The sequence below is a fragment of the Ruditapes philippinarum genome, unplaced genomic scaffold (assembly GCF_026571515.1).
Source record: "Ruditapes philippinarum isolate M1 unplaced genomic scaffold, ASM2657151v2 ctg1889_1_1_1_1, whole genome shotgun sequence".
NCBI lineage: Eukaryota > Metazoa > Mollusca > Bivalvia > Venerida > Veneridae > Ruditapes > Ruditapes philippinarum.
In genome coordinates this window covers 83,279-102,844 of record NW_026859972.1, presented here as the reverse complement: position 1 = coordinate 102,844, position 19,566 = coordinate 83,279, and the positions used below count along the sequence as shown (strand labels likewise).

Below are 19,566 nucleotides of genomic sequence, written 5' to 3'. Positions count from 1 at the left end.
ACCCTCATTAGAAGATGTTTCACGATGTTAAGTTTTTACTACACACATATAATGAAAAACAATGGCCTCCCCCCCCCCCTCCTTGGCTGGGCCAATTTTAACCCAAGGGCTTTTATTTTAACTTGGTAGACACCCACAAAAAGATGTTTCCTGCAATCTAACCTCTAGCTCATTGGGATTTTTAAAAGAAGATTTTTTAAGTTTTTACTATACACATATAGTTAAAAACAATGACACCTCTGGGGCCGGGCCAGTTTAAGCCCCAGGGCTGTTATTTGAACAAACTTTGTAGACACTTACTAGAAGATGTTTCATGCTTAATATCTAAACTCTAGCTATTTGGGTTTTTTCAAAGAAGATTTTTAAGTTTTTGCCAAACACATATAGGGAAAATCAATGACCACCTGGGGCATGGCCAATTTTGACCCCAGGGCTTTTATTTGAACAAACTTGATAGACACTTATTAGAAGATGTTTCATGCTAAATATCTTAGCTCTAGCTCTATGGGTTCTTTAAAAGAAGATTTTTAAGTTTTACTATATGCATATAGGGAAAATCAATGACCCCCGGGGCGGGGCCAATTTTGAACCCAGGGCTTTTATTTGAACAAATTTTGTAGAAACCCATTAGAACATGTTTCATGCTAAATATCTTAGCTCTATATCTTTGGGTTCTTTAAAAGAAGATTTTTTAAGTTTTTACTATATGCATATAGGGCAAATCAATGACCCCCTGGGGCGGGGCCAATTTTGACCCCAGGGCTTTTATTTGAACAAACTTGGTAGACACTTATTAGAAGATGTTTCATGCTAAATATCTTAGCTGTAGCTCTATGGGTTATTTAAAAGGAGATTTTTTAAGTTTTTAATATATGCAAATTGGAAAATCAATGACCCCCGGGGCGGGCCAATTTTGACACCAGGGCTTTTATTTGAACAAACTTGGTAGACACTTACTAGATGATGTTTCATGCCAAATATCTAATCTCTAGGTCTTTGGGTTTTTTAAAAGAAGATATTAAATGTTTTTTTCTTTCGGTTGCTATGGCAACCAGAGTTCTGCATGGAGTTAAATTCTTTGAATAATTTTTAAAGGTGACCACCAAAAGGAACATTCCTGTGAAGTTTGGATGAAATTTGCTTAGTGGTTTATGAGGAGATGTCATTTAAAGTAAAAACTTACGGACGGACGGACGGACGACGGACGGACGCCGGACGAAAAGCGATCACAAAAGCTCACCCTGTCACTTTGTGACAGGTGAGCTAAAAACAGTAAAAAAAAAATCACACATTACACGAGAAAAAAGCTACTGCTATGTACTATTTATTACATGCTTTCCAGTGTTTTACTGTAATATATCAGATGATTATATTCTGATAAACCACTAGTGAAATTTATAAAATATAATTTTCATTGTAGCCGGACTAGATCTGAATGCAGATGAAAAGAATATCATAACTAAATGGGTGGGATAACAGGCAAACATTAATGCCATCATATGTACATTTTGCTTCTTTGGAAAAAGAAAGTTGATGTCATCACAAATCATATTAACAATGTACAAAATTAAAGAAATTTAAGGGAACTATATTTCAAAATTGACGATGTCACGTCATGATATGATGCCGTCATAAAGTATGATGCGCGACGTTACGCGGCAAAATCAGTAACAAAAAATTAATATCAGTGATAAAGCATGAAATAAAATGAAAATTTATTTGTTTTACATATAAGATTACATATAAAATCATTCGTGAACACCGGCTATAATATTTTCACTCGTGGCTACGCCACTCTTGAAAATATTACCTCTGGTGTTCACTCAGTGAAATATATTTCAATCTTAACAACAAAAAAAAAACAAATATATATAAATCTCAACCACCAAAAACAAAAGAAATATCCTCTTTTATGTACCGCCTACTTTCCTGGTTAATCTTTTGCCTAATGTCTTATATGTTCTTTCTATTCCTGTACGAAATGTAATGATGTCATTTAAAGATGATGTGTGATTTTTGTACCAAAAGGTGAATGGAATTAAACTAGAGAGACATTTTCCCTCCCGTGTTTGCTAAAATCGAGTTAATTAAACATGCTATTTTGACATAAGATGTAATGAAAAATAAACAATAGGAAATGAGTTATCTGAGCTGTAATTTCGATAAACACATATTTTTATGCAACAACAAACAAATAAAACAACAACAACAACAAAAAGGAAAAGAAAAGAAAAACGTTACAACATGTTTCTAGTGCTTACTATAAGGCTTAAATGTGTACAAAAGTCGTAAAACGATATAAACACTTGTCTATTGTTTATTGATGACTAAAGTTCTAAATGTATCTGCTGCCTGTAGTTACCAAACAAAAACAAAAAGACCTGTATTATAGAATATTGTTCGCAAACGATTCATGCTAGCCGGTCAAAACCCCATTTTTAATTACACACTATTTTGTTCCGTTTTTTGAGCGTTAAATAATAGGGACATTTTATGTTAAAACTGTTTTGAGAATCTACCATAATATTATGTAAACAAGATAATGTTTCTCTATATGAATCTTATAAAACACTTCATAAGATGAAATAAGTTAAATATATACACCAGGTAATGCAATATGATACAATATGATCTGAACGTTATGATCTATATAAAGACAGGTTAAGAATGACCAACATGTGATCATATATATACATATACCTACATTAGTATTATTATGAAGGGTGTTTTAGGACATATCGACACTGTTTAGCTCAAATGGCGACTTCCCAGCTTTACTCGTGGAAGAATACCCCAGGCCCATACATGCATTCTTTTAGGCACAAGTTGGTACTTCACTAGAACCATAAACCCCCCGTATGCCAGCAAGATACTTGTCTCACATCAACATAATTCCAAGTCCTTGACAGGATTCGAACAAAAACACAATAATATATCAATTAATATATTATTAATAAAACAATATTGAATGGTGTTCTCCTTCCATCAAATTAAAATACGAACTACGAAACATATGTCACCAATTTGGCACTATAACAGCATTTTATATGTCACAATGATTTGAATATATTGTATACTAAAAGAAAAAAACGACAGAAATAGCAAAACAGATGATATATACCTTGTAAAGTAAATGATTGACATCGCTAAGTTTTATTGATAAGTGTTAAGATGTTTATCATCATTAGCAAAAAGTCTGCAAAACAAATGCACTAATATTTCTGCATTAGATCTAACATTAATGATAAAAATGCATGAACAAGTTTTCTCATAACATCAGAACATTCGGCTCCTTACTATACAACTAGCTGTTACAAAGTTGACACAGAATTAAATCCTCCTGTTTATTAATGTCCCGGAGAATGTATTCCATCGGTATGAATCCTGGTCTATAATGGTGCCAGTATTACCGCCTGGTATAACCTCGACCCATACCTTCTGTCCGGCCGTCACTATCGCAACTGTATCAGCTGATGAACATCCATAGTCATCATCACCATAGAACAATGACGTTGAATATCTTGTTCCTTCAATCATTATAGTAAAAGTCAATGTCTTCTTTGGGTAGACACAGAAAGCTAAACTAAACATATACACCCCACTGATCGGTGCTGTAAATTGTCCGGTATTTGGGTTATACCCATCTCCTTCCTTGAAGATTAATACTGGAAACACTATTGTCTGACCTCCCATCACTGCAATATCGGCATTTAATCTTGCCTTAAATGCAACAGTTGGTGTTACAGTATCTAGAAATGAACAATATAAAGAATCCACAAGCAGGTAATTATATTTTTTATTGAAATCTTAGTATCTTTTGGTAAAACACATAATGTTAATTAACAATAGATTTAAATGCAAGATCAAATATTTGTGTCAAATTTAATTTAACGAAATAAGTTTATATTTATAGCTTTCGCATCCGTTAATTACTTAAATGAAATTTAAGGATCAAGACCTTGGCCATTTTAAGAAAGACGCATGTACCTTAACCGTTAAAATTGTCAACTATGACACCCTAAAGAAAATTGAAAATACTTTATTGTTTGGTTGTGGCTATTTATGTAACTACATTATAATAGGAAAGGGCTAAGCAACTTTATGTTGTGACAGAGATGTTTTTTTCACATTCTCATAATAAATTTTGCACTGGCAACACAGCAAAAATGTATGTCAATCAAATATTTATGGATAATTTAAAAATTATAAAATATTGTTCGAGAAATAATGGACATTGATCAGAGCTGCACCACAACAAGGGATATAGTCCTTAAGTACCAGAACCAGTACTCGCCAGCTTATGAAGTATCAGAACCAGTTCTCGCCAACTTATGCAGTACCAGAACTAGTACTTGTCAACTTATGCAGTATCAGAACCAGTTCTCGCCAATTTATGCAGTATCCGAACCAGTACTCGCCAACTTATGCAGTACCAGTACCAGTACTCGCCAACTTATGCAGTATCAGAACCAGTTTTCGCCAACTTATGCAGTATTAGAACCAGTACTCGCCAACTTATGCAGTACCAGTACCAGTACTCGCCAACTTATGCAGTATCAGAACCAGTTTTCGCCAACTTATGCAGTATCCGAACCAGTACTCGCCAACTTATGCAGTACCAGTACCAGTACTCGCCAACTTATGCAGTATCAGAACCAGTTTTCGCCAACTTATGCAGTATTAGAACCAGAACTCGCAAACATAAGCAGTACCAAACCAAGTACTCGCCAACTTATGCAGTACCTGTTCTCGCCAACTAATGCAGTATCAGTACCAATACTCTTCAACTTATGCAGTACCAGTACCATTACTAGCAAACTTATGCAGTACCAGTAACAGTACTCTTCAACTTATGCAGTACCAGTACCAGCACTCGCCAACTTATGCAGTATCAGAACCAGTACTCGCAAAACTTATGCAGTATCAGAACCAGTACTCGACAACTTATGCAGTACCAGTACTTGCCAACTTATGCAGTACCAGTACCAGTCCTTGCAAACTTATGCAGTATCAGTACCAGTACTCGCAAAACTTATGCAGTATCAGTACCAGTACTCGCAAAACTTATGCAGTATCAGAACCAGTACTCGCCAACTTATGCAGTACCAGTATTCGCCAACTTATGCAGTATCAGAACCAGTACTTGCAAACTTATGCAGTACCAGTACTTGCCAACTTAAGCAGAACCAGTGCCAGTCCTTGCAAACTTATGCAGTATCAGTACCAGTACTTGCCAACTTATACAGTACCAGTACCTGCCAACTTATGCAATATCAGTACAAGTACTTTCCAACTTAGCCAGTATCAGTACCAGTACTCACCAACTTATGCAGTATCAGTACCAGTACTTGCCAACTTATGCAGTACCAGTACTCACCAACTTAGCCAGTATCAGTACCAGTACTTGCCAACTTATACAGTACCAGTACCAGTACTTGCCAACTTATGCAGTATCAGTACCAGTACTTGCCAACTTATGCAGTATCAGTACCAGTACTTGCTAACTTAAGCAGTATCAGTACCAGTACTTGCTAACTTAAGCAGTATCAGTACCAGTACTTTCCAACTTAAGCAGTATCATTTCCAGTACTTGCCAATTTATACAGTACCAGAACAAGTATTCACTAACTTATGCAATATCAGTACCAGTATTTGCCAACTTATACATATCAGTACCTGTTCTTTCCAACAAAAGCCAAATCATTACCAGTACTAGCTAACTTATGCAGTATAAGTTCCAGTTCTTGCCAACTTAAGCAGTATCAGAACAGTACTCGCCAACTTATGCAGTACCAGTTCTCGACAACTTATGCAATATCAGTAGCAGTACTCTCCAACTTATGCAGTATCAGAACCAGTACTTGCCAACTTATGTAGTACCAGAACGAGTATCTACCAACTTATGCAGGATCAGTACCAGTACTTGCCAACTTATGTAGTACCAGAACGAGTATCTACCAACTTATGCCGTATTAGTACCAGTACTCGCCAACTTATGCAGTACCAGTTCTCGACAACTTATGCAATATCAGTACCAGTACTCTCCAACTTGTGCAACTTATTAGTTTATGTATTAGATATTGGCCAAGTATTGCAGTACCAGTACTTATATGTTGAAAGTTATTAAATACCAGTACTCTCATTCACTTCATTTTTGATGAAAAAGAACATTTAACATTATACATTCTCTCAAAAAGTATGTATTACTAAAACGATATGAGCTGGTTTTACAATCGAATTGCATTCTAGGTAAACGTAACCACACTATAATTTTTAAAAGAAATACATACACAAATATTTACAAGTCAATACAAAAACTACTTCTTTTATCGTTTTTGTGTCGCCTCTACGGAGTAGTGGCGACATAAAAGGATCACTTCTCCGTCGCCTGTCTGTCCGTCCGTCACAAAACTTTTCCGGACTACTCCTCATAAACTACTGGTGCAATTTTATCCAAACTTTATAGGAATGATCAGTACCAAGTCTAGTTGTGCACTGTCCGTCTGTCTGTCCGTCTGTCACAAAACTTGTCCAAACATGAAATTGGCCATCATGAGGCGACACATGTGATCACTGATCGCTCTTGTTAATAATTACTTGCATTCTGTAGATATTTTGAAGTGCAAAAATCTTTCTGAGAGATAAATTTTGAAAGCTGAAGTTGAACATATGGTAAACTGTGTTACAATACAAATACCGAAAAATGTAAATATTAACTAGCATTAATGAAGACAGCCTTTGTTCCTCTTCACACATTCATTACCCTATATTTCAAAGGCAAAGCAGTCATTGTATGAACATGGTTTGGATGCGTTTTTTAACCACGTTAACAGTAATTGTGACCCACTTTATATCTCTGTTCTGATAAATACTGATTGATACAGTCACACAGAATTTGAGTTGAGATTAAGAAAGCAATTATATAAATATTTATATCACCAATATAAATATGCGGAGTAATTAAGTTTGTCATGTAGAGAAACATATAGATCTGCCATTATTGTTTGATTTTATTTACCTGTCAATTGCATACTGATTATACAGTCAATGCACAGAACAGGTATATTGAAGCAGCACACCTCCAGATTCATGCTTATTTTCATGAAAATTTGAAAATGTATTTAACAGTTTAATATTGTAAAGTTATCAAAGGATTGCAATAAACACATTATCAATGGTACTTACAACCTATGTTAATTAATATAAAAAGGTCAACATATGCAAAAATAGCAATTACTGCGTTAGTAACGCAGTAGAAATATAGCTATACATACTGAAAAATTCGGTCATTGATCGCACATAACATGTAAATGTTTACTAGAATTTTGAATCTTTATACCTTTCCTTAAATCTTAGTACATTTTTCTGAGAAAAATCAATAGATGTCATTTTTATGACGAAAACACAATACAAATCGAGTTACTTCATATCCATGTAGACAATTATGCAAGCACTCGGCCATTTCCATTAAAATATTTTGCAAAAATAACAAGAGGGCCATGATGGCCCTGAAATCGCTCACCCGTATACAGGCCCCTGGGGTAGGGCCAATTTTAACCAAAGGGCTTTTATTTCAACAATTTTGGCAGACACCCAATAGAAGATGTTTCATGATAAATGTCTAAGCTCTAGCGCTTTGGGGTTTTTAAAAAGAGATTTTTTAAGTTTTTACTATACACATATAGGGAAAACAATGATCCCCCCTTCACTAGAAGATATTTCATGCTTGGTATCTAAACTCTTGCTCTTTGGGTTTTTAAAAGAAGATAGTTTTTCAGTTTTTGCTATACACATAAGGAAAATCAATGACCCCCTGGGCGGGGCCAATTTTAACCCTAGGGCGTTTATTTGAACAAACTTGGTAGGTAGACAACCATGAGAATATATTTCATGCCTAAAATCTAAGCTCTAGCTATTTGAATTTTTGAATAGAAGATTTTTTTAAGTTTTTACAATATACAAATAAGGAAAATAAATGACCCCGGGGCCGGGCAAATTTTGACCCCAGGGCTATTATTTGAACAAACTTGGTTGACTCTGACTATATGATGTTTCATGCCAAATATTTAAGGTCTAGCTCTTTCAGTTTCTTTTTAAAAAAGAGTTTAAAAGTTTTTTCGTTCGGTTGCCATGGCAACCAGAGTTCTGCATGGAATTACATTTTTTGAACAACTTTCAAAGTTCATTACCAAAGGAACATTTCTGTGAAGTTTGGGTGAAATTGACAAAGCCGTTTATGAGGAGATGTTGTTTAAAATAAAAAGTTACGGACGGACGGACGCCAGACGAAAAGCGATCACAAAAGCTCACCATGTCACTTTGTGACAGGTGAGCTAAAAAAGTGTATGTCTAAAACAAATGCAACAGTAGTTGTCGAACCCTGGCCTCCAGCATATAAGGCGACTTTCCGTAAGCTAGTTTGCTCTGGATTCGAACCCACATCAGTGTGGGCAGGTAGTTTAAAGTCAGCAACCGTAACCACTCGGCCACAGAATTCCCCCTAACCGGTCGGTTCTACAATGCTATGTGGACATCGGTGTTAGATAGTATTGATGAATTAAAAACTTTACTCCAGATTTGATTGTCTTTTTATACTACTTTTAAATGGATTCTACCTAGTATCATCACATCTTACAACAAAGCTTGAATAATTCAACGAAAATAAAAAACAACAAACAAATATTATTCAATGTATCTAAGAAAAATCACTAAATGTGACTTTATTTTACCTTGAAGTTCAAGAAGCTTTGCCTTAACTGCCGATGTGACATTACTGACTTCTTTCATACTGGTCTCAAAACCATTTTCAAGCTGTTGTTGATTTGCTTTCATTTGATTGCTAACTTCCATCTTGATATTTTCAACTCTGTTAACACATTGCTCCACCTCAAGTTTCAGTCTCTCCATTTGAAGTTCTATGCGTACCATTTTTTCCAGCACCTTTTCCTCAAAATCATATTTAGAACAGCGAGGTTCTTCACAATTCCGACCAGTGGTTAATAGAAAAAGAAGAAACACTTCTCTAGACAGCAACATGACTTTCTGTCTAAGTTTCTTGAATGAATAGCACTGCCTCAAGGAATATTTATTTGTTTAGCTATATACTCGTACCTATAATGCCAACTTTTTGGCACGAAATTAATATGTTTTATAACTCTTGACTGGTTTTTCGATATCATTAGATATAAAACCGCTTTGTGTTTCAGTAAGTGTTGTGAGACGTCTTGAAAATCACTTTAGAATCGCTTTATTTTCCAGCGTTTTTAGGCGTTTGTACCAAGAAATATTTTTTGGAACATCGAAAATAATTTAGCAGATGCTATCCACTTTTTGCGATGATAAATTTAACAGTAGGTCTATATCTTTTTCAAATCATCAAATAGTCATACCGTCTATAATTTCTACCATGTAGGCAGCATGTTGGACCATTTCCAAATGAATCTTTGGATAAAACTTTCAATTGAGTTATCCAATATTCCCAAAAGATCATAAGACCGAAATACCGTACCATACTGTTTTGTTCGAGGTCATTATCAAAAATTAACGGAAAGGACGGAAGAGATGTGTTTATGATATTAATGAATAAACAACAAGCAAAACATTATTTTACTTTGACCTTTCTGAGTTTATATTACACAAGAACATACTGAATTATAAAACGTTTACGATCCGTTTAATGGGGTTGGGATGGGGGAGGTTGAAATCCCGGGATCCGGTATCGAATAAGATCTTTAGGTAAGAGTAATAAACTTGTTAAACTATATAGTGTTGATATGCGTCGTAATTGAGCGCATTGAAACGTTAAAATATTCAGTGATATCGTACGTTATGCCCTGTAACACCGCACTTTGGGGTCAAACGCACTTTGGGGTCCGACCCCAAAGTGCGTTACGTACTTTGGGGTCCGACCCCAGAGTGCGTTACGCACTTTGGGGTCCAATTTCGACCCCAAAGTGCGTTAAACAGGTACATATGCATTTTTTAACATCAGGCAAACGACCGCACTTTGGGGTCATAGAAAATTAATGTTCATTATGTTTTAAATAATATATTGTAGTCAAAGCCAATGGTAAACAAAAAATCAAGGTATTAAATAGACACAAACATGTGCCCTGAATTATAGTAGAATCAATAGGGATTTAAATGGTCTTGATTAGTAAGTGAAGAACTTTCACCAAATAAATCACCAAATAAAGAATTTGTATCAATTATTAAGCTTAAAATATTTTTTCTCAAATTTTCCATTTATTTTAAAAGAATGTACACCTTTCATTAACTCCATTGTTTTTAGCTAAATGCATTATTTTCCCGTTTTTTATTTACACATTTTTAAGAAATATGATAGTCTTAGCATAGACAAAGGTATAAATTCTGGGAAATCTTAGTAAGTCATTTCATTAAGAAATGTGCCTAATAATATGTTGAAAGCTCAATGTGACATATAAGAAACTTGACTAGGTGTAGATGCGGCTTTAAGTAGTAGTCCGTACAGGCAGTACTAAAAATATCAACTATTTAAGTAGTCGCACATTAAGAATAATGTAAAATTCTCACTGGGGTATAGAGGGGATTGTGGGGTATCGATCCCCCCGGGGGTTAAAAATAACGTTTTAAAGGCCCATTATGCTTTTATTTGTTTTTCTTAAAAGCTTTTTTATTTTGATGTTCTTCTATATTATCCAAAAATACACATTGGCCAATTACCTGAGCCATCTTTTTCATCTGTTGCTTTTTGGCAATGATGAGTACAGTTATAGTGAATTAGTATTTTATATGGAAGTCAAATACTACAGTGTTTTGACTTCTTTTATGACGAATAATTTCACAGTTATCGCTACTTTCAGATAACAAGCATCTTACATTTCTCTGATACCATTATTTTAACATTATTAAATTCATGTTTGCTCTTTTTAAAGAAGTATGTAAGATTTCCCATACAAAAAGCCTCTGGCGAACGGTTGTTACGGAGCTTACAAAAACCCTTAAGTTTGTTGATTAGCTTAATAATGTACAAGTATTTGTAAAAATAACTATTTATAGTCCGATCGAAAAGCTTGATTTTCACCAGAACATTGCAATGGAGTATATTTATAGTTCTTTGGAAAAAAATATTAACTGCATTTTATTTCATTCCCAACATATTTAAAATGGGGCTCAATATGGCACCAAAAGTTATCAAGTAAATGACCGACAGAACGGGATATTTTTCGCAGCATCTTTTAATTCTAGGAATACACAATTTCTGTACTAGAGTAGTTTGTTTGTCGTACATATTTTTTTTTAGTTTTGAATACATATTTTTTTTAAGTTTTGCATACCTATTCTTTTTTAGTTTGCATACATACTAGTATTTTATTTTAGTTTTGCATACATATTCTTTTTTAGTTTGCATACATATTTTTTTTTTGTACATATTTTATTTTTGTTTTTTTTCGTACATTTTTTACATGACGCCATTTGCAAAGGTGCCTTAAAATCCTTCAAGGGGTTTCGGAGATAAGGAGCGTAAATGAAACCCAAGTTTTAATCCTTTGACCTGTAGGTGTGACCCCGACCTTGAGCCGGCACACCTGGCATATAAGTTCTGCACATTACCTGAATGTGCTAAGGAATTGACCTAAGTTTCATAATTCTCAATTCTCAGGGGGTGGGGTTGAGTGGTGCATATTCATGGACTAATAACTGATCACCAATCAACAGCCCTTTCCAAATAGATTCTAATATTATATGTTATTTTGGTTTTGGAGTGTTATAAGTGGATATATTACCGGTCTAGATTTTATATCACCCGAGCCGTCAGGCGAAGGTGATATTTTATCTTGGCAGTAATATATCCACATATATCACTCCATAACCAAAATAATAATTTTATAACCCTTCCCCTGCCAAGTTAAGACGATTTTAATATAAATCATTGCTACTTCAAATGAAACGTCGAAATAAGATTCCCTTTAGGGTACCCCTTCACCACATAATGACGTCACATAAATACATGACATTTTTTCTTTCGAACCTAACGAATGTAAACAAGAGAAAAGGAGTATTCTGTTACCAGCACTTTTTTGGGATTAATATCAAGCTTTCACAAGGTCATATTTGTTTTCAATACTAATGAGAATATGTATCATTACTCTATTTTGGTAAATATTTATCATTTGACAGTTAAAAAGTGCTTGTAAATCGGAATTTTACATCGCGTAAAATCAAACTGTACGCGCATCGCCACAGCGCATGTTGTTTACAACGTGGGGTACCCAGCGGGGAAATTTAGTGTGTATATTACCCGTCTGGCTCGGTAATATCAATTTCTTTCGATTCATCCAATCAAAAAGGAGGAAAAATCTGGAAGGACCAGATAAATAATAATAATAATAATTAATAAAATAGTATATTATAATAAAACAAAATAATTATATAAAATACATATATAAATAATGGACCGAAAAGGGTCGGCCGAAACCAGACTTGCCCGGCCGAAAACGACTGGGTCGATTCCAAAGATGGGCCGAACTGTGACCAAACCACTGTGCTAGTTTTATACTCAAACTCAAACTCAAATAATTTTATTGCGTTAAACATACAATATATGTTTATAGCACATACAACATAACTATAGGCAGAAGACATAGATTTTTCTAGGAGCACAAAAATACAATGTAAAACATATGAATTCATAATTGTGACGTGTTTGAGGTTCTGTAAAACTATTTTCTAATCAAATTTGCATAATATAAATATTTAGAAAGATCTCTTACAATTATTTTAGATTCAGACAATAATAAATTAGTAAATTTCTGCAATGTAGGCCATGTATAATAGTAGCGTCTGAGATATTTTTTGCGAAGGTCAGCATATTGTGAGCATGGTAAACAAAAAGTGAAATTCGTTTTCAATTTGTCTCGAAGAACAATTATTGCATATCCTTTCCAGTCTAGGTACGTTTGTGTATCTTCCCTTTTCAATAAACAAGTCGTGAGATGATGTGCGAAATTTTGTAAGCGCAACTCGAAATCTTTTGTCCTTAATATAATCAAGATAACTTTCAAATTCAAATTTATATTTTATAGAACTGTATGTATCTAGACGACTAGAATTATTGATAGAACAATACCAACTTTGATAATAAATATCTAATATGCGTCGTTCAATAATATTGTAGTCAATTAACATGCTATATTGGTTTTGCCAAATATACGAAAGTCCGCATTTATCAAGTATAATTTTAATTTGATAAGCCCAATTACATTTATTATATGTGTTATTTCCTTCAACATCGACTTTAAGCATGTTATAGGTTTTGAAAAGAAGAGATTCTTTTTTACATGTCAATAATTTTATCCAATATTTTACCATTATTAATTGCCTACGAATGCTCATCGGGATTCTAGCTAATTCGCCGTAAAGAGCGTCTAAATTTGTAGAGCGTTTGACAGATAATACTTTTCTACAGAATTTGGAGTGAATGAGTTCAACATCAGGTCCGACATGATGACCCCAGATTTCAGCCGCGTAATTTAACGTAGAAGCTACCAATGAATCGAATAAGTCACATTGTTTGGACACGGGTAAATCAAGTTGGTTAAAAACAATAAACAAATTGTGTAATGAGTACGAGCCGTGCTGGGCTATTCGCTTTTGTGTTCGGTTCCAATTGCCATTTTTATATAAATATACTCAACTATGGGCTGTTATGAGATTTGAAAGCTGTTTTAATTGGCTAAAATATGTATGAAAAACAAAAATAAAATATGTACGAAAAACAAAAATAAAATATGAATGCAAAACTGAAAAAAAATATGTATGTAAAATTAAAATAAAATATGTATACAAAACTAAAAATAAAAAATGCAAATATCACTTTTATGCCTCCGTAATTTTGTTATATGAACATAATTTTTAGGTATTTCAAGTGGTAAAATTAATAAAACTTTTATCACTTAAGCATCATAAAGTATTGACCGCCATCTTGAACTCCACCTCAAATATTCCAATGTCGCAGATAGAAAATAAGTCAGTACTCAGTATTTAAGCAGAACTCAGATGACACCTTTAGACCTCTTGAACCCAAAGTGCGTTGATATGTAGCATATTAACGCACTTTGGGGTCAATTTCTCGATTTTGACCCCAAAGTGCGTTTGACCCCAAAGTGCGGTGCGAAGTTTAACGCACTTTGGGGTCGGACCCCAAAGTGCGTTTGACCCCAAAGTGCGGTGTTACAATGCCCATTATGTTGAAATCAACTTAAAATTTACTTGAAATGCAGAAATCACAAGACTTATGACGGATTTATGCCCTAAAAATCAAAGTTTTTGTTAATACACGAACAGGATTTAAAAAAAAACAACAAAAAAAACCTGTTTATTTCTTAAAAAGATCATATGATATGAAATTTTAATATATATTATTGAATTTATGGCTAAATTTTGGGTATTTCTAGATCATCCCTCGTATAGTTTATATAACTGATAAACAATCGTTTGACATACATGGCAGATGGTCAAATCCCGGGATCTCTATATATCTAATACGATCCATTCATGATTTGTTTGAAAAACTAAAACAAAATATGTAAATTCAAAAATCTCTTTCGCTACGAGTGGAATGTCTTAAAATTATTGTACAAATACTTTAGGTAGTGTAAGCTTTACAAGACATAGTACATTATTAAATCAAAGAAATATCGAAAAAGAAACTCCTAGAGAACCAAATGTTCAAGTCTATAATTTAATTTCCTGAATACCTCTTATTAACATAACACATCCGTAACAAAATGCAGGAATTAGATCTTTTTGATAGTTTAATTATTTCACTACTGTTAAGCGACAAAGAAATAATTGTGATAGAAGTGCTAATAATTATGGCTATAGATTTGTCGAATTTTTACAAGCAAATGATATGTTTATATTGAATGATAGAACGAATGATGATTTAAATGGCAATTGTACCTGTAAAAACGTTAGTACCGTTGATTATTTTATTTGTACATCTGATATGTTTAAGTTTGTCGATAGTTTGACTGTGCACGATGTTTGTCCTATGCATTCTGATGTCCATTGCCCGATCTCACTTTTATTAGATTTTTGAAGCCTTTAAATGACTCAACACCAAAGTTAATTCACGATATTTGATCAAGATAGAGCACATGTTTATTGTTCTAATATCAAGGAAGATAGGTTTTGTGATATCTACTCAAAGCTTTTGACTATAGAAACGCTTGATAATATAGGCAATGAGTTAAATGAAGTAACTGAGGAAATTTTCGATTTGCTTGTACAATAATGTCAAAAGTAAACAAAAACAATGGTTTGATAATAATTGCCATAGAGCTAGAAACTAGAAAAAAATTTCTTTCTGCCAAACATCTCTATAAATTACGGAAAAGCGCCGAAAATAGAATAAATCTAAAAAGTAAGATTAAAAATGTAAAATTCAAAGTAAGCAATAAAAAAATGCGCTACATGAAAGTCATAAAAAATTTGTATTCTCTAATGTAGGGAATTTTAAGAAACTCAAATCACATTCACCTCGAAAATTTTGGAAATTAATAAATGGAAAGAAAAAAATAGGTGCAGAAAGAAATCATTTTTACGACAATTTTATAGAAAAAAACTATTGTGGGAAACAGACTAAAATAATAATTTAATTAATATGGAAACAAATAAATTCTTAAACAAACCCATAACAATACAAGAAATTGAAAAAGCTATCAAGCATTTGAAAAATAATAAAGCCAGTGGTATTGACAATGTATTGAATGAACATTTAAAATATTCGTTTCCAAAAACTAAAGAAATATTTCTTATATTATTCAATATAGTATTCAAAACAGGCAAAATACCTATCGCATGGACTTCAGGTTTAGTAAACCCAATATTTAAAAATAAAGGTAACCCTTCTAATCCATCAAAGAATCGACCAATAACCATTTTGAGCTGCCTTGGTAAATTGCTTACTTTAATCTTAAATAACAGACTAGAACATTATTGTACTGACAACAACTTAATTGAAAAATGCGAAGCCGGTTTCCGTAAAGGTTATTCAACTGAAAATAGCTTATTTGTTTTAAATTCGCTGATAGAAAATATAAGAACCAGTAAAAAGTCTTTATTTTGTGCTTTTGTCGACTTAAAGGCAGCATTCGATACTATTTGGAGAGAGAGTCTTTGGGGAAAACTTATTCTTAACAATATAAATGGATCTTTCTTAAATGTTATAAAAAAATCATGCATTTTGTAAATAGAGTAAAAAGTGATTACTTGCCTTGTAATGTGGGCGTCCGACAGGGTGAAAATTTATCTCCCATGTTTTTTTCTCTATACTTGAATGGTCTAAGTGATTTTATTAATAGTAGTAAAATAGCATCAGGGGTAAAATGGAACACACATGGGTTCGAAACAGAAGCTATGAATTTTGTAAATTTTTTCATACTTCTTTATGCAGACGACACCGTTTTAATGACAGAAACTGCAGAAGACTTGCAAAACCTTTTAAATATCTACGCTAATTACTGTGATGCTTGGAGACTTAAATTAAATTCTTCTAAAACAAACTAGTATTTTCAAGAGGTAGACAACGCGAATATACTTTTACATTTAAAATCGAAACTTTCGAAATCGTAAATGAATACAAATATTTAGGTGTCTAATTTAACAGATCTTATTCTTTTTTCAAAACAAAGCAAGAAATTGCCAAACAAGTTAAAAAGCTAGGTATTCTTTAATAAAAAAATTACTAACATCTCTGCTTACCTATAAATATTCAAATTGATCTTTTTAATAAAATTGTTCAACCTATACTTTTATATGGCTGTGAAATCTGGGGATTTGGAAATTTAGACATTGATGAAAGAGTGCAACTTAAGTTTTTAAAACATATTTAAAGTCTAAAGAAAAATACTTCTTATATAATTGTATATGGTGAAACTGGTACCAAACCGTTATCAATAGAAATTAAAGCAAGGATGATTTCATTTTGGGCAAATCTAATTGTAACAAATTACAAAAAGCTTACAACAGAAATCTATGCAGTTGCATTGAGTTATTTTAAAAATAGTCACTCAAATTTCAATTTCAAATAGAGAACTTGTAAAAAAGATATTTTTATAGAATGTGGAATGGCTAATATTTGGATGAGTTATGAATTTCCTAACGTGAATTGGCTTGTTAAATCAGTTAAACAAAAATTATCAGATATATTCATAAATCAGTGGTACTTAGGTCTAGAAAATACATCTAATTGCAAAAATTATTGTATTTTAAAAGAAAATTTGAAATTGAGAAATACCTTAGTGAAACACCTTCCAAATATTTAAAATATATGATCAAATTCAGAACCAGAAATCATAAACTACAGAACAGAGAAAATGCACTCTCTGCAATACTTTCATAGACGACGATTTTCATTTTCTGTTAGAATGCCCAAATCTTAATATGGATAGAAAAACATATGTATAGAAATCCAATTTTAATAAAGTTTGATAAATTAATGAACACTGACCCCTCTCATTATGTGATATATAAAAACTTTGCATGTTTATAAAAATAATGTTAGAAAAATATTGAACTGAATTATTATATTAAACTTTGATAAATATTTTTGAAATAATTCGTTTTATTTTGTTTGAATGTTAAACTTTCTCCTGTCTATGTTAAAAAAATATTTTAAGATGTGTGAGTTACATACTATTAATCTCGTTAACATTTGTAATTTGTTATTTATGTATTGTGTATTGAGTGAATAATAAAATCTTGAAAATTTTGATAAATTATCAACGATACCTATGACAGGTGGTCAATGCCCGAGATTACTGTATATCTTATACAGTCCCGGGTCACTTTTTTTTAATAAAGGCAATCCCGGGATCTCCTTCACTTTATGATGTTCAATATGTGTGTAATATATGATCATTGATGAGTTCAATTGACATAATGATTATAATGTTCATACATTTTTGCATATTAATCACGTATTTATGAATATGTTTGCGTACCGACTGAGAGGATTTTTACTTACCAACACGTCAGGTTCATTTAGGGCCACATGCATCTTACAGTGTTCCATTCTCCAAGATTAAGAACTCTACAAGAAATTATAATGTTATTGTTATGAATTATCCCTAACATCTCTATACGTATGGAAAACTACGAAATAACATATACAAGTTAACCAGTTTTATTTCAGTCGAGTATCTTTTTTTAAAGATACTTCTTGTTTGAACTATTTATATCTTAAAAGATCAAGAATTTTTTCTGCGGAACTTAAATTGCAAAACAACAGTATCTGACACGACACCAAAGAAATATGAAAACCGAACTAACCGCATCCAGTAACCTGTAAAAAATTGTTATAATAAGTATATTTTGTCCAGTGATTTTAAGACTTTGATAAAATTTGTAGCGTTTACGATACCATTATCTCGAATCATAACAACTTTTATATTAAATTATCTTATCCCAAAACAAGTTTCCAATAGGACTTTAAATGTTTAATTACACAAATTATGACCACACATACGCGTCTTTGTACTCTAATTGTCTGAAAATTTGAGATTTTGGCACGTATGTTTAAGGTATCGTAACAACTCCTGATATTTCCAAAACTAAATCTCATTTTCAGGAAAAATCTGAAAGAGCATTTAAAAGACGATAACACCATCTGCCAAAGATTAAAATACCGGGTACTTTGCACTATAACTTCCAAATATTCATCAAATAACAGTAAAGTAATTGATGTAGTATTAGAACCGAGTACGTGTTGTTTGTCAACTTTGGAATCGGAGCAAAGCAAAATTTATTTTTCAAAATGCCACGTCTGCAACACAGAAATTCAGACAATTTCTAAAAAAGTGCTGAGACAATTTCATCCAAATTATACAGAAATGATCAGTACAAAGTCTAGTCTGCAAATCGTCGATATTTTCCAGTTCAATTAATTTTGAGTTATTGCACTTTGATGATTTTTATTTCAAAAGTTTGTGCGAGCTACATCTCTAATAAAAACATATTAAATATTCTTTCTTTTCATTTCTAAGCAAACAAAACAACTTTTCCCCAAAATCGTATTATGAAATCCAAACTTCTTCACAATTTCTACCACTGGTTAAAACATGCTTTTAAAACACGAATAAAAATATTTTGGTTGAGTTGTTTGCAAGTGAATGAATCAGACAACTTTTATTATTGCCACGAGTAATTCATTACTTTAAACAATTAACGGAATCCAATTTATACCTCAATGTAATAGGCAATCATTAAATAATTATTCCCACTGTAAAGTTTACAGGAATTCAAAGTGATTTTAGACAGCTTTCGGCCGAAAAAGACAATATCTTGACCGAAACATGAGTCTTTAATCGAAAAATCGTAAACCACTGTCTATTATAGAGAATATATCTAGTAAATTTTGAAGAATATCACGCCCATGACGCTTTAAGATATTTAGCATTTCAAATGGTATCAGTTTAAATCAAAGTAATTATGCTGCATTCAATTTAAAACTAGTTTTATTATGATCTTAGTTGGATGAATATTTCACATAGAATTGTGATTTAATGCACATTTTTTACA

At 32.7% G+C, this 19,566-nt stretch overlaps 1 protein-coding gene across 1 annotated transcript; it reads right to left on the bottom strand.

Moving 5' to 3' along the window:
• Window positions 1-3,032: 3,032 nt before the first annotated feature.
• Window positions 3,033-9,031, bottom strand: LOC132758460 (complement C1q tumor necrosis factor-related protein 7-like). The gene is made up of 2 exons (XM_060750134.1): window positions 8,730-9,031; window positions 3,033-3,749 (listed from the first exon to the last, which is right to left on the bottom strand). Exons 1-2 carry the CDS (start codon window positions 8,926-8,928, stop codon window positions 3,331-3,333), a joined length of 618 nt encoding a protein of 205 aa, XP_060606117.1. The 5' UTR covers window positions 8,929-9,031; the 3' UTR covers window positions 3,033-3,330.
• Window positions 9,032-19,566: the final 10,535 nt, after the last annotated feature.

What these genes read in the sequence shown, in the direction of transcription:
- LOC132758460 (XM_060750134.1), bottom strand. Translation starts at nt 8,928, where the DNA reads ATGGTACGCATAGAACTTCAAATGGAGAGACTGAAACTTGAGGTGGAG. An exon ending in AAAGCTTCTTGAACTTCAAG is followed by an intron (nt 3,750 to 8,729) that starts GTAAAATAAAGT and finishes GTTCATTTCTAG; the next exon opens with ATACTGTAACACCAACTGTT.